Source organism: Lepisma saccharinum, chromosome 20, assembly GCF_977018435.1.
Source record: "Lepisma saccharinum chromosome 20, izLepSacc3.1, whole genome shotgun sequence".
Lineage (NCBI taxonomy): Eukaryota > Metazoa > Arthropoda > Insecta > Zygentoma > Lepismatidae > Lepisma > Lepisma saccharinum.
The window spans coordinates 17399562-17413725 of record NC_139248.1 but is presented as its reverse complement, the minus strand read 5'-3'; the positions used below and the strand labels follow the sequence as shown (position 1 = coordinate 17413725).

The window sequence follows — 14164 nt, the reverse complement described above, 5'->3', positions numbered from 1 at the left end:
GCGAAAGGAGAAGAGGAAAAGTAGAGGAGAGAAGAAAGATAGGATAGACGAGGAGAGGAGATGTAGTGAGGAGAATGGAAAAAGTTTCGAGGAGAGATGAGGAAAAAATAACAAAGAAGAGAAAAGAGGAGGAAAACGAGAGGAGAGGAGGAGACGAGAAGAAGGAAGTGGAGAGTAGAGTAAAGGAGAAAAAAAAGAAGAACGAAAAAAGAGAGTGCAGTGAAGTCGGAAATCTAAGACAGGAAAGGAGATAAGAGGAGTGGAGAAGAGTGGGATGGAGATAAGATGCGAGAAAAGTAGGGAAGGCGATATGAGATAAAAGCAGAACAGAAAGAGGGGATAAAAGAAGGAGAAGGAACTGGAGAGAAGAGGTAGTTGCAGAAAATATCGTCTGAGCATCAAGAATGGATGCATTGGTCAAATTATCGACATGAAACATTCAATAACATTTTGAAATGTATCGGAGAATATATTAGATCGGTGCGAAATGCCTTTTGGCTGAGTTCAGAGCAAATTAAAATCTTCCATGTAAGATCTTTGATTTTACCTGCGATTATACCACTAAAAAAATGAACGTAATTTTTAATATTTATAAGAATTATTCAATTTTTCTCCACTTCTCGGTTCGTTGAAATTGAGAATTTGTAATTCAATATTTCCCCTCCCTCCATCGTTAATTCCAAACTGAATCATTCCGTTTCACACGGCGTGGACAATGAAGACAATGGGATATGTCTAAAACTTACGAAAATTTTCTGACACCGGAAGGGTTTGAACCTACGACCATCACATTGACAATCCTGACCGGTAGCCACTACCCTACACGCTTTCGCTCCTTAAGCAAGGTAGAAGGAGCTGACCAATGTGAAATATAAATGTAACTCTCCTGCATGTAACAAGTATTGTTTGTAACAAAGAAAACGAAAGTAGTAAGACTCGGCGAAAACATTTAATGGAGAATTGCACATGGTGAGAACTTTTCATTCGATATTTGCGGAGGTATCCTTGCATTGAACTCAAGTGGGAAAAGGGGTAAAATTAGCACGTCCTGAATTGCCACACATATAAATAGTTATTTCATTAATATTTGTCAATGTCTTTGAAGCAGTACACAATTATCGTTAGAGTATCATAATTCACGATCTTATATATAAAAATATCCCGTTGAACGTGTGTCAATTCATTTATTTGTTTATTTTTTTTTTATAAATTTCATATGCAGAACAATGTAGCCACTACATACTGCTATTACAAATAATGTTACCATGCTCTTGTTTAATGGAAGGGATTCTTTTTTAAGGAACATCTAGTATGGAGGAACGAACGTGGGACCGCAATGCTTTCAAGAACTCTAACCAATACACTACGCCCTTTGTTTTCTTGGAGCAACAGTTCCTAAATATTCTGTCGCCTCAATATTGTAAACGTTATCTGCAAAAAATAAGTTAAATACTCAGATATAGCTCTGTACTTCTAGAATTACTTTATACACATGCATTTGAAATTTAACTCTGAATTTCTTTCTTCGTATTAATATATCTAAGCTTGTGAATATATTTTATTTGTATTTTTATAACGGTTTCATGTGGGCCATGCTCCCCCCTCGAACCCTAAAATATTTAAATGTGAACCTATAAATAAATAAATACGAAAATAACATCGTCGATTTTTGAAATGTGTAAAAATTTCAATTTTGCTCTTGCATAAATGAATCTGTTTCTTGCGTAAAAGTCTTCAAGCTGCAATATTGGGTGGTTTTAGTTTTATAATCATTGATGCAAGGCTACCAGACGTCCGATTCACCGATTTAGTCAGGACAGTGCGTTACTTTCAATCCCTGTCCCGACTTTTTCGAACTGCAATCGTGATGCGAAAATGTCTCTTTATTATTGTTTTTTGTTAACTCACAATTAGACATGTTCTTTATTGTATGAATAATTCTAAGTACGCAACATAGAATTATCATGACTTTTTAATGGGGCTCGCACTATTTGAACTATTTTGTAATATCTGTCTGTCTCCGTCAATGACAGAAATACAAGCAATATTCTTATTTATTTTTAAATTAAAAATAAATTTGATTTAAAGCAAATCAAAATTAAAGTAAAAGTTCAACTACACTTATACCAAACGACATTTACAATATTAAAGGGACAGAATACTTAAAAAAAATGTTGTTTCATTCGAAGGTAAAGGCGTGGTGTAGCGGTTCTTCTACCTGGTTTAAGGAACGAAAGCTTGTAGGGTAGTGGCTACCGTTCAGGATTGTCAATCTGATGGTCGTAAGTTCGAACCCTTCCGGTGTCAGAAAATTTTCGTAAGTTTTAGACATATCTCATTGTGTTCATTGTCCACGCCGTGTGAACGGAATGATTCAGTTTGGAATTAACGATGGGGGGAGGGGAAATATTGAATTACAAATTCTCAATTTCAACGAACCGAGAAGTGGAGAAAAATTGAATAATTCTTATAAATATTGAAAATTACGTTCATTTTTAGTGGTGTAATCGCAGGTAAAATCAAAGATCTTACATGGAAGATTTTAATTTGCTCTGAACTCAGCCAAAAGGCATTTCGCACCGATCTAATATATTCTCCGATACATTTCAAAATGTTATTGAATGTTTCATGTCGATAATTTGACCAATGCATCAATTCTTGACGCTCAGACGATATTTTCTGCAACTACCTCTTCTCTCCAGTTCCTTCTCCTTCTTTTATCCCCTCTTTCTGTTCTGCTTTTATCTCATATCGCCTTCCCTACTTTTCTCGCATCTTATCTCCATCCCACTCTTCTCCACTCCCCTTATCTCCTTTCCTGTCTTAGATTTCCGACTCCACTGCACTCTCTTTTTTCGTTCTTCTCTTTTTCTCTCCTTTACTCTACTCTCCACTTCCCTCTTCTCGTTTCCTCCTCTCCTCTCGTTTTCCACCTCTTTTCTCTTCTTTGTTATTTTTTCCTCATCTCTCCTCGAATCTTTTTCCATTCTCCTCACTACATCTCCTCTCCTCGTCTATCCTATCTTTCTTCTCTCCTCTCCTCTACTTTTCCTCTTCTCCTTTCGCTTTCTCTTTCTCCTCTCCTTTGTAACCTTTCGTTTCCTCTCACCTCTTTTCCTTACTGTAGACTCATCAGCGATGAAATACTAGAAAACCTATTTTTTTCTTTCAGAACGAATTTTGTCATTTGCGATATAATAGTGATATTTTTAATAATTTTATACAATAATAATTGTTTATATTTCTTTCCGTATTTTATAAATATCTATTGTGCACGTGGCAACCCTGAAATTGAGCCTAACTCTGCACGCAACCCACCAACGGTTTGTGTAAATTGGGTTGCCTAGTTTAAAATGTCGTTGTCCTAAAACTTTTGAGAGACACTGTACAAGAGTAGGTAGACAGTCTTTGCCTGCTTGGCATGTGTCAGCGGTCAACTTACTTTTGCACCACCCTGTATATGTGGGCCTGCTTCCTTCACTTCACAAGGGCCTCCCCGATGGCATAGTGATAACGTCGTTGCCTTGTAATCAAGAGGTACCGAGTTCAATACCCGACGGAGGCCCATTGCACAGTGTTTCGGATCCCAGTTTAAACTGTAGGTCCAGTTCCGATTACCCTATCTGTGCTTAAAGTGGACTTGAAAGAAGAATTCAATCAACCTTCACTACACAAAATAAACTTGATTAACGTTTTTCCTTCTTTTTAATCTGTGGCCAACTAATATTTTTCATGATAGCTCACAAGCATGTTTGCTCTGTTGCAGGAGGGAAAATCTCTTGAAGATCCTAACCACTACACCAACTGACATCTTGGAAGGTGCATGCTGAATAAACAAACATGGGCGCCAGCGAATTCGCGTTGGTCTTCTACGGCAACATCAGCAACGTCAACTGCACGGCAGACAACACATTCACCAGCCACGACCCCGAAGGCCTCCTCATCCCCATCACAATACTCTACATATTGATATTCAGCACCGGTGTGATCGGGAACACAATAACATGCATTGTGATCAGGAAGAACAAGCAGATGCACACCACAATGAACTACTACAGGTTTAATCTTGCCGTTGCTGATCTGATGTTCCTCTGTACAGTGTTGCCATTGTTGATGTTCCTCCTGTGGGCTGCGAATCCGTCCGTTTCTCCCGTCGCCAAGGTGTTCTACAAGGCTGCCCTGTTCATACAAGAAACATCTTCGATAGCGTCGGTCCTGACGATCACGGCTTTCACGGTTGAGCGGTACCTTGCGGTATGCCACCCTCTGTTGTGGCACACCGCGTCGAAGTTTTCCAGGACTGTTGTCCTCATCATGGTGGCATGGGTCGTTGCTGTTCCTTTTGGTATCTTCGTGACCTTCTGGTCGTACGTCGTGTCACATCCGCTGCTGGTGTACCAGTCGTGCAACTATGACCAAAAAGGTGTGCAGGCAACGTACGAAGTATCGGCTGTTCTCTTCTGCGCTATTCCCTTTGTCGTCATAACCGTTCTCTGCGTTCTGATTGGCCGGAATCTCAGGATCCCGAGGAGGACTAGCAAAGGGGATCAGGAGGCTCAGTTGACGTCACGGAGAATCTTCAAAGTGCTTCGTAAGTACCGCGTTTACTTATTTGCATACTGTCTCGGGAATATTTGGAGCAAGGCCGCGTTTTCCCCTCCATGCACTCACTTCTCTCACGCGTTCATTTATCGAGCCCTCTCGAGTTGCTACTTGCGCAGAGGGCTTGGTTTCGTTCGCTTCCTCCAGAGATGCCCGGGATAAAGTGTGCTTTAATCATAGCTTCTTTTGAGTTTTGTTTCTTCACAGCAAGGCTAATCGGGACTGGACATACACAGTTTAAAGTGTCATCCGAACCAGTATGTGTTTCCAACATGTATGGAACGTTACCAATGCGCCATAGCAGGCGCCAATAGTTGGCTATAAGTCCACTTTATGCTCGGGGAGTTTAATCGGGACTTGTGCGTACAGTTTATAATGAGTCAGGAACCACTATGTGCCTCCACCGGATATTGAACTCGAGTGGCACTCGAGGTCACCAACTAAAAGCACGGCAATGAAATTAAGCCCGCATCACACGGAACTGGAAACCAGTAGGTATGCCGAAGTTGGCCCTGGACTGGCTATCAATTTGCTAGTTTGTATGTTACACCCTCCCTTGCCCGGGAAAACAAATGCTACCACTACCTAGATAGAGGCGGCAAAATCTCCCTCGGACAAGCGAAATAGCGTTACGGTCCAGGTTAAGTTCGTGTGTAGGAACCGGTGACCAACAGTGCATAGTAATAAGCCATATCGAATAAAAACAAAGACATATGTACTTTCAAATTACCACCTCTTTACCTGTAGCCGGGAAGCGGCTAGCTGCATACCTGAAAATCACGGGTAGCGACATGCATACGAAAATGATATAGCCCAAAATTAACATGAAAATAAAAAGTATATTCTATTCATAACCAACAAAAATGGAATTATTACAGGTCCCCACACTTGCACTCTCACATTCTCTCTCAGATTCAATCCTCATGGGGTCATCGACACAAGAAATTATACATGACATGTACAGGTTTTATGACGACAAGCCCTAATTATTGCATTCTCAATTAATTTTATCTTACTTTTTGTCTAATCAGGTCATTTGTGATTTTGCTCCAGTGCTACTTAAATCCTAGCCAGCCCTTACTTAAGTTCACCTTTTGTTTTTAAAAAAGAAACTAGTCGGCGCGGTGACCATACATTACTTGACCAGTATAAACAAAGGCGTCTCAACGGCAATTACATTCACGTGGGCGGACGTTTTCCTTTTACAAGACCTCACGTGGTTCCAAACATAACAAATAACCTCCGTTGAGTGACGCAAACATATACTCTCTAGCAGGCGGGACTTAAACACTTCGCCGCGACGAGCAATTCACATTACCAGGCAAATACTTTATCAAACAATCACATACGCGACCTGACGTAGCTAGCAGCGACACAGCACTGACACATAAAAATGAACAAACCTCAAGTAGATTATGCAATTAAGCGGGCGGCGCTTTACTTTAATAGTACGCACTTTAAACAAATACAAAGGAGCACAAAACAACAATGAATTTAAGATCATAAAAAAAATATCACAAGGAATAAGAAAAATTGACCTGAGACGAATAGATTACAAATGACAAGCGCGACGGGAGTTTGGTATAAAGTTCGAGTTGAGTGGGCGTTTTTAAAATGTCGACGAATTTCAAGGGCGTTCTCTAAATCAATCGGGCCGTCACGTGTTAAGGTTCACACAGATGAATACTTTACCATCTCTCAGCTTCCGGGTTGCATCCTGGCGTCTTTATGGGCGATTGAAAACACATAGTATCCACGCGAAAGGTTTCCTTGGTCGCGACGATGGAGATGCAAAAAGGGTTCAAACACCTAGTTCCCCGGCTCCTCTTCCTCTCGGGATCGGTGGATCTCCGTGGTATGGCGCGGTTCGGACGTCGCATCTGAGCGGTCGTTGTAGGCGTCGTCGGCGTCGTCGGGGCGTCAACATCTCTCTCTACGTCTCTCTGTCGCGGCTGGTAGGCGTCGTCGGCGTCGTCGGGGCGTCAACATCTCTCTCTACGTCTCTTTGTCGCGGCTGGTAGGCGTCGTCGGCGTCGTCGGGGCGTCAACATCTCTCTCTACGTCTCTCTGTCGCGGCTGGTAGGCGTCGTCGGCGTGGCTCGTCGTCCCTCTCTCTTTCTCCGTGGCGGGTAGGCATCGTCGGCGTGGCTCATCTTTCTCTCTCACTCTCCGTGGCGGGTAGGCATCGTCGGCGTGGCTCATCTTTCTCTCTCACTCTCCGTGGCGGGTAGGCATCATCGGCGTAGTCTCGTCTTCCCTCTCTCTTTCTCCGTGGCGGGTAGGCATCGTCGGCGTGGCTCATCTTTCTCCTTCACTGTCCGTGGCGGGTAGGCATCGTCGGCGTGGCTCATCTTTCTCTCTCACTCTCCGTGGCGGGTAAGCATCATCGGCGTAGTCTCGTCTGACCTCGGGCGAATCGACGTAACGCCCTCATCTCCTTTCTTCCTCTAGCCCGCCATAGTTTCCGGTGTTCCTCGTTTCTCAAAAATTATAAATGGCGTAAGGTAATCACGGAACACGGTTTCGCTTCAACTTCCCCCAGCGGTTGACGTAGGCGCACTCGTGTAGACTTACTGCCTATCACACACACTGGTGTTCGCAAAACACAACAAAGTCCACTGTACACGAAAGGTAGCACGAAGGTGCTCTCGTTCCAAGAATCGCGGCAAAACTGTATACGGAGAGGTAGCACGGAGCTGCTATCGCTACAAGGATCGCGGTAAGACTGTGTAACGAAAAACCATGTCCTTCGTTTTATTTGGATTTTGAAAAAGGACGCTAGGCGCACGTTGGAATGACGCTTTCGGAGAGGTTATTCCACCACGCTCTATTGTCTCCAAACTAGGACGGACCGTGTCCGAAGTTTACTTGTGCGGATTAAGCTTCCGCCTGGCTGTCGCCCATAGCTCAATTGCAATCGCTGTCCACAAACTGATCAATTAGAACCGATTTGATCTGGCGTCCGTAATTGTCGCTTGATCGTGACGAAACTCCACACATCCGTCCTTGCACACATGCCGCTGCGCTGGTATAAGTTTCACATGAATCTGACCGTTGGAAACCGAGATATTTAAATGTTTGTCATTAGGGTCGAATTTCCTAAGCTTTAGACGCATAGCGTGACCCTTCAGGTGCTCACCCTTAACACACGCGAACGTCTCGTTCCTCCCGTCGGCTTGGCAAAAATCAAATATGTAATCTTACAAATTAAAACACTCAACACTTTGAATCAACACGTCTTTTTACCGCTACATACATGAATAATAATGATAATAATAATAATGACGGTAAATCTGACTGTCACAACCTCGCCCCTCTCCTTCTTCCAAGGATTTCGTAAGCGTGAAAAATTCGCTCTACACAGGGACAGAATTTTTTTTGTTACAAATCCTTGAACACTCTGTATATAATATTGACCAACAAATACATGAACACCCTGTATATAAATTGACAAACAAATACATTAACACCCTGTATATAAAAATTGACAAGCAAATACATGAACACCCTGTATATAAAAATTGACAAGCAAATACATGAACACCCTGTATATAAAAATTTACTCTCTGAACGGCACGGACACTGTGACCTTCCAGATACATAACATATATAATAACACCCTGAATATAAACATAACACGAAGAGTATGTACACAAAACAAGAACAAGATGTGAGCATTTACGTGTCAGCTTGCATTCCTACGTCACTCTTACTCTCGTACAGTGCTGTCCACTCTCTGCGCTTCTCATCGGAACAGTTCCACCTCTTGCAGTTCTCTATATGCTGGGGTGCTATGGTTTTCCCAGACGTGCAGTCCACTAACTCCAGAATATTGGCGGCGAGCTTGCTCTTGCAGAAGTACGGACCATCGTACATGAAAAAGAGCTTCTTGATTTTCCCTTCAATTTGAGAGCTAAGTCCGTGATTTTTTACGAATGCGAGGTCTCCAGTTCGAATCTCGGCGCCGTCTCTTGCCTGTCTTTCATTGGCCTTCCTCCTGGTTTCTCTCGTCCGTTCGACGGCCATCAGGATCTTTTGTTTGACAGTTGGATCGCGGTTGTCCTCCTTCAATCCAAAGTGACGAATTACGTCTCTCCGAGGTGTGCTGCCGAATTGTAGCTCTGCTGGTGTGAACCCAAGGGTGTCGGATTCTGTGTTGTTTAGGAGGAGTACAATCGAGGTGACGTGCTTGCTCCATTCCTGATGCTGTTTATGGCAAAATAATCTCAAGAGGCGGTTCATTTCACAGTGCATGCGTTCGACCTTGTTTGCCTGCGGCCTGTAGCTCGGGGTCCATATGGGCTTCACTGCGTATGCTTCCAAAGTGTCCCTCCAGAGGCTACTTGTGAACTGAGCTCCGCGGTCCGTGAGTATGGAGCGCGGAGTTCCGAGGTGTACAAAGTAATTTTCAGTAAGCTTACGGAGCAACACTCTCGTCGCGGTTGACCTGACTGGGTACGCAACTAGGAAACGACTGCATCCATCCATAACTGTGAATAGGTACTTCGTGCCGTCCTTGCTTTTCGGGAGTGGTCCCACGCAGTCTGCGAACAACACTTCCCGCGGTTTCTCTGCCACAAACGAGGTTGGGTTTTTTGCTGCTCTGACGCGGTTAGGCTTAGTTTGCATACAGATGACGCAATCGCGCACCCATTTCTTAGCGTCTTTCCGCATCCCTTTCCAATAATAGGTACTCTCGAGGTATCTCCACATTTTCCTCCCTCCGAAGTGACCTGATTTGTCATGCGCTTCCTCCAAGATTTTCTTTCTCGCTTCAGCTGGCACATATACCCTCAGGCGCTCCGGGTTGTGGACATCCGTCTTGCACAGGATCCCGTTCGCGACGACAAAATGCTCTTTCACGCGTCGCTGGCGACGTGGATCTGCGGGTTGCTGGTCTTCCAGGATACTGAAGTACTGTGCGAGCTCGGCATCTTCGTGTTGCATTTCTATAAACCGCCCGCGGCTGAAGGTGGTCAGGTACAGGGAATCGAACTGCATCAAATTTACGTGCACTTTTGTTAATCCTTTCCCCCCAACGTATCTTGACAGGGCATCAGGCACAACATTCTCTCGCCCTTTCACATACTCCACCTCAAACGAGTAGCGCTGAAGGCGATTGCTCCACCTCGTTAGTCTCCCACTCCAGTTTTTTGCGCGGTGCAGCCATTGGAGATTCCGGTGGTCTGTTCTCACAATAAAGTGTCCTCCGGCCAGATAAACATGAAAGGTTTCGATGGCCCACACCACGGCCAGGCACTCGAGTTCTCCGACGGTGTAATTTCTCTCTGCCCCCCCCCCAGGGAACGACTGGCGTACTGAATCACACGTTTCTCCCCCTCCTTTTCTTGATACAGTACTGCGCCCACGGCCGTGATTGAAGCGTCGCACTGGACATAAAAAACGTCAGAAAAATCAGCGTGGTAAAGGCGAAGCTGTTCACAGACGGCGTCCTTCAGTTTATCTAGGGCTCCTTGATGTTGATCTGTCCACTTCCACTTGTTTCAGCAGTTCAAATAGGGGTGACGCAAGTTCGCTGAAGTTCTGTATGAAGCGCCGGTGCCACGTAAATATCCCTAGAAGGCGCTGGACTCCTTTCCTTGATGTCGGGGGCTCGAGCTTCCTTATTGTTTCAAACTTCACTGGGTCCTGCCTTACGCCTTGAGCGTCGATGATGTGGCCCAAAAATTGCACTTCCGGTTGAAAGAAAGCCGATTTTTCGAGTTTAATCGTCATTCCCGCATCTCGTAATTTAGCGAGGATCAGGTTTAGATGTTCGAAATGTTCCTCTACGTTTCTCGAGAAGCACAAGATGTCATATAACATATCGATTTTTGAGAACACGTGCTTGCCATGGAACAGTTGTAGGGTGTCTTGTAGTTTTAAGGTTCTGACGCGTTCCAGCTTACACCTCGTATTTAGCGCGCGAAAATCTCCGCAAATTCTGAGGCTATTGTCAAATTTCTTCACCACGAGAAGAGGATTCAAATGTACTGAGCGTGATTTCCTTATTACGCCCCACTCCAGCATCTGCTGCAGCTGCCGACGCACTTCCGGTCGATGTGTAAACGCTATCGGGTAAGGCTTACTGACGACTGGACTTTCTCCCTCGACACGGATTTCATGCGTATACTTCCGGCACTTTCCTGGCCTTTCATCAAGAACGACGGCATTATCCCTCAAAATATTGGCGAAAACTTGCTTTTGACTCGCCGAGAGATTCTCACATGAAGCAACTGCGGCGTGCAATCTTTCCTGTACTCCTTTGTCGCGGTCGCCCTCCGAACATAAAGCGACGACGGGCTGGAACTCGCCCTCTTCTCCCGCGCCTGACCTCCAGAATTCGACGTTAAACTCTTCGTCGCGATTATTCAAGGTTACAAAGTGTCGACCGATGTTGAGCACAGACGCATACCGGCTCAGGAAATCCATTCCTAGCAGCAGGTCCACGGACAATGACTGGACCACCAGAACCTCAACCTCAACGTGATGTTCATCCAGCGTTGCCTGCAGAATGGTGTGACCGAGGGGCCTCTCCCTCGCTTTGCCCGAGAAATCGATGAGTCTAAAGTCTCGTACGTGCCGAAGATGTGGCCTGCGCACTCCCTTTGTCACGCGCCGCCAAGTTGCCTCCGAGCACAAGCTTGCCTCACTTCCCGTGTCTAGGAGCCCCATCACAATTTCATCGCCCACTCGCAGTTGTACATGTGGCGATTTCGAAGGCCAGCGGTCCTCGTGACTTTCCTCGGCTTCTTCGTCGGCGTGGATCTCCTCGTCCAGCCAAGCGGCACGAATCCTGATCGGCGTGGTCTTTGTTACATCCGGGTGGTTCGGCTCAAGCGAAGGTGGATCAGGTGTAGTCTGCCCCGCATCCGAGCCCTGACGCGAGACTTTTATTAGTTTCCCGGATGCTGGTATCCCGACGGTCCTGGCCTGGGCGAACCGCGTCTGGAATTCGGCCTGGTCTCTTCTCTCGCTGGGCTCCGTTGCGTCCTCGCTCCACGGCGTCCTGCATCTCCCCGATCTGACTCCGGGCTGACCGACCTGCTATCCGCGTGGCGCTGATAAAAGCCATCCCGGACTTGGCCGTTCTGAAAAAAGCCGTCGTTTCTCCTTGGCGACGCACGAGTCGGACCTCCACGCCGTCTCCTGCCTCTGAACGGGCGTCTTCGTTGCGGCGAAGGTGGATCTTGCAGCTGGCGGTTCCTTTCAGCCCCTGGAGCGTGCTGCTGTCCTCTCCATCCCTGCTGGACAAGATGAACGCGCGGGTGTTTATTCCGGTGCGACGAATCATCTTCCGGTCGGCGCCGCTTGCTAAACTTCTCACCCCTGGTTTTCTGCCTCTCCTCCTCGCACTGAAACAGGTTTTCCAGTGTGAGGGACATCGCGTCGGCGTCAAACACGCATGCTCCATTGAGGTGACGACGAATTTCGTGTGGAAAATGGTACACCAGAGCGGCTATTATCTCCGCCGTAGTCATTTGGGGTTGCAGAGACTTGAACTCATTGTACCGTTTCCAAAAGTACTGGGCATACGTGAGTCCTCCGCCCCTGTCGTATCGTTCGTTTCGCACCTGCATCAGCATCCTCTCGACCTGCAGGGGACGTTGAAAATAAGTGAGGAACGCTTCTTTGAACTCCTCATATGAATTGAAGTTCCCCTCGTTCCTGTCCATCCAGTTCTTGGCCCGGTCCTGCATTAAACCTTTCAGAATCAGAAGCCTATCCTCGTCTGTCAGACCTAACTCACGGGCGGTAGAATTAAATTCCTCGAGGTACGTGGAAGGAAGAATTCTGTCAGCACCCGAAAATTTTTTGAAGTGCTTCCGGTATTCGGGCGGAAACAGAGCCCTCCTGGCGGACGGTTGTCCTAACTGTAAATCCTCGTCCCTCTGCTCGCGGCGCGGACTCAACCGTGGTGACGAAGTGTTTTCTCTTCGAAGGGGGCGGGGCGTTCCTGGAGCTCGCTGGTCGCTTTCCCCGTTCGAACAAGTGGCGACGTCGGCTGCCGGTGGTGACGTCAATCTGCGCTCCCGCGACGATTGTGAAGTGCCGCTGCTAGTCATGCTCAGTTGACGCACTTTCATCTCGAGGTCCTCAATCCGTTCGGAATTCCCTTCGGCTCGAACTGAAATTTCTCTCACTTGTCGCCCCAGGGTGTCTATGCCACGGTCACATGTCGCTTCCAGCTGCACGCATTGTCGGGCCATCTGCTGCATACCTTCCTCCTGGTCGCGCACGCTCTGAGACAGTGTTGCCATCTGGTTTTCTTGCCGGTCGATCCGCACGTTGATTCCGGCGATTTTGGCTTCGACACGGGATTCGCATTCCTGTACCCGAGTGACGAGTTCTTGCGTTATCACCTCACCGGAAGTACGGATGGTCTCCTGGAGGCGGTCTAACGTCACTCGCATCTGGGTGCTGATGGCCTCTATCTTGCTTTGGGTCGCTTCCATCTTGGCTTCGAGCGAGGCTTCGATTCCGCTTCGCGTGGCCTCCATCTCGCTTCGCGTGGCTTCCATCTTGGCTTCCATCCGCAGTAGCATCTCGATGATCTGTTGGGAGCTGGTACCACTGAGGCTAGCTGCTTCGTCAACCCGTTCTGCACCTCCCGGAGGAACCGGTTGCGCGCTGATCTCATTGGCTTGCCCCCCGCTGTTCGGTAGACTGCTTCCTTCACGTGGACAGTAGTGTAGGTGGCCGGGTTCAGAAACCGAAAATGAGGCTCGGTGAGGCTCGCAGTGTTGCCAACCTCTTATTGGAAAAAATCACTAAGGTTTTTATCTTGGTCTAACCTAATTTAAAGCAAGAAGCTGTCAATACTGCGAGTCTCACCGAGCCTCATTTTCTTGCAGTGTTGCCAGCTCAGGCGAGGCGTAGCCTTTTATGGTGTATGTTAATGGTTTGCTCTCGTAAGGCATGAGCCTTATTTTCTCGCAGTGTTACCAACTCAGGGCGAGGCGTAGTTTTTTTTATGGTGTATGTTAATGGTTTGCTCTCGTAAGGCATGAGCCCTATTTTCTTGCAGTGTTGCCAATATCTTACTTGAAAAAATCACCAAGGTTTTTTTTTGGGTCTAACCTAACCTAAAACAAGGAGCTGGCAACGCTGCTTGAGGCTTGCCTTGCAGCGTTGCCAACATCTTACTCGAAAAAATCACCAAGGTTTTTATCTTGGTCTAACCTAATCTAAAGCAAGGAGCTGGCAAAACTGCTTGAGGCTTGTTCTGCAGTATTGCCAATATCTTACTCGAAAAGTTACCAAGGTTTTTATTTGGTTTAACCTAACCTAAAGAGTAGAGCAGGTGCACGGGTTCAACGCCCGAAAATGAGGCTCGGTGAGGCTCGCAGTGTTGCCAACTCCTCACTCGAAAAAATCACTAAGGTTGTTTTTGGGTATAACCTAACCTCAAGCAGGGAGCTGGCAACACTGCTTGAGGCCTGCCTTGCAGTGTTGCCAACTCCTCACTCGAAAAATTACCAAGGTTGTTTTTGGGTCTAATGTAACCTAAAGCAAGGAGCTGGCAATGCTGCTTGAGGCTTGTTCTGCAGTGTTGCCAACT

At 46.4% G+C, this 14164-nt stretch overlaps 1 protein-coding gene across 2 annotated transcripts in view; it reads left to right on the top strand.

Moving 5' to 3' along the window:
* The window catches only part of LOC146003746 (pyrokinin-1 receptor-like), a 57755-nt gene that overhangs the window by 2855 nt on the left and 40736 nt on the right, over positions 1 to 14164 (top strand). For both annotated transcript variants that reach the window (XM_083142149.1, XM_083142148.1), the window contains exon 2: positions 3767 to 4591. In XM_083142149.1, coding sequence (XP_082998275.1) covers positions 3841 to 4591 — 751 coding nt within the window. In that variant the 5' untranslated portion in view covers positions 3767 to 3840. The remainder of the gene's footprint in view (positions 1 to 3766; positions 4592 to 14164) is intronic.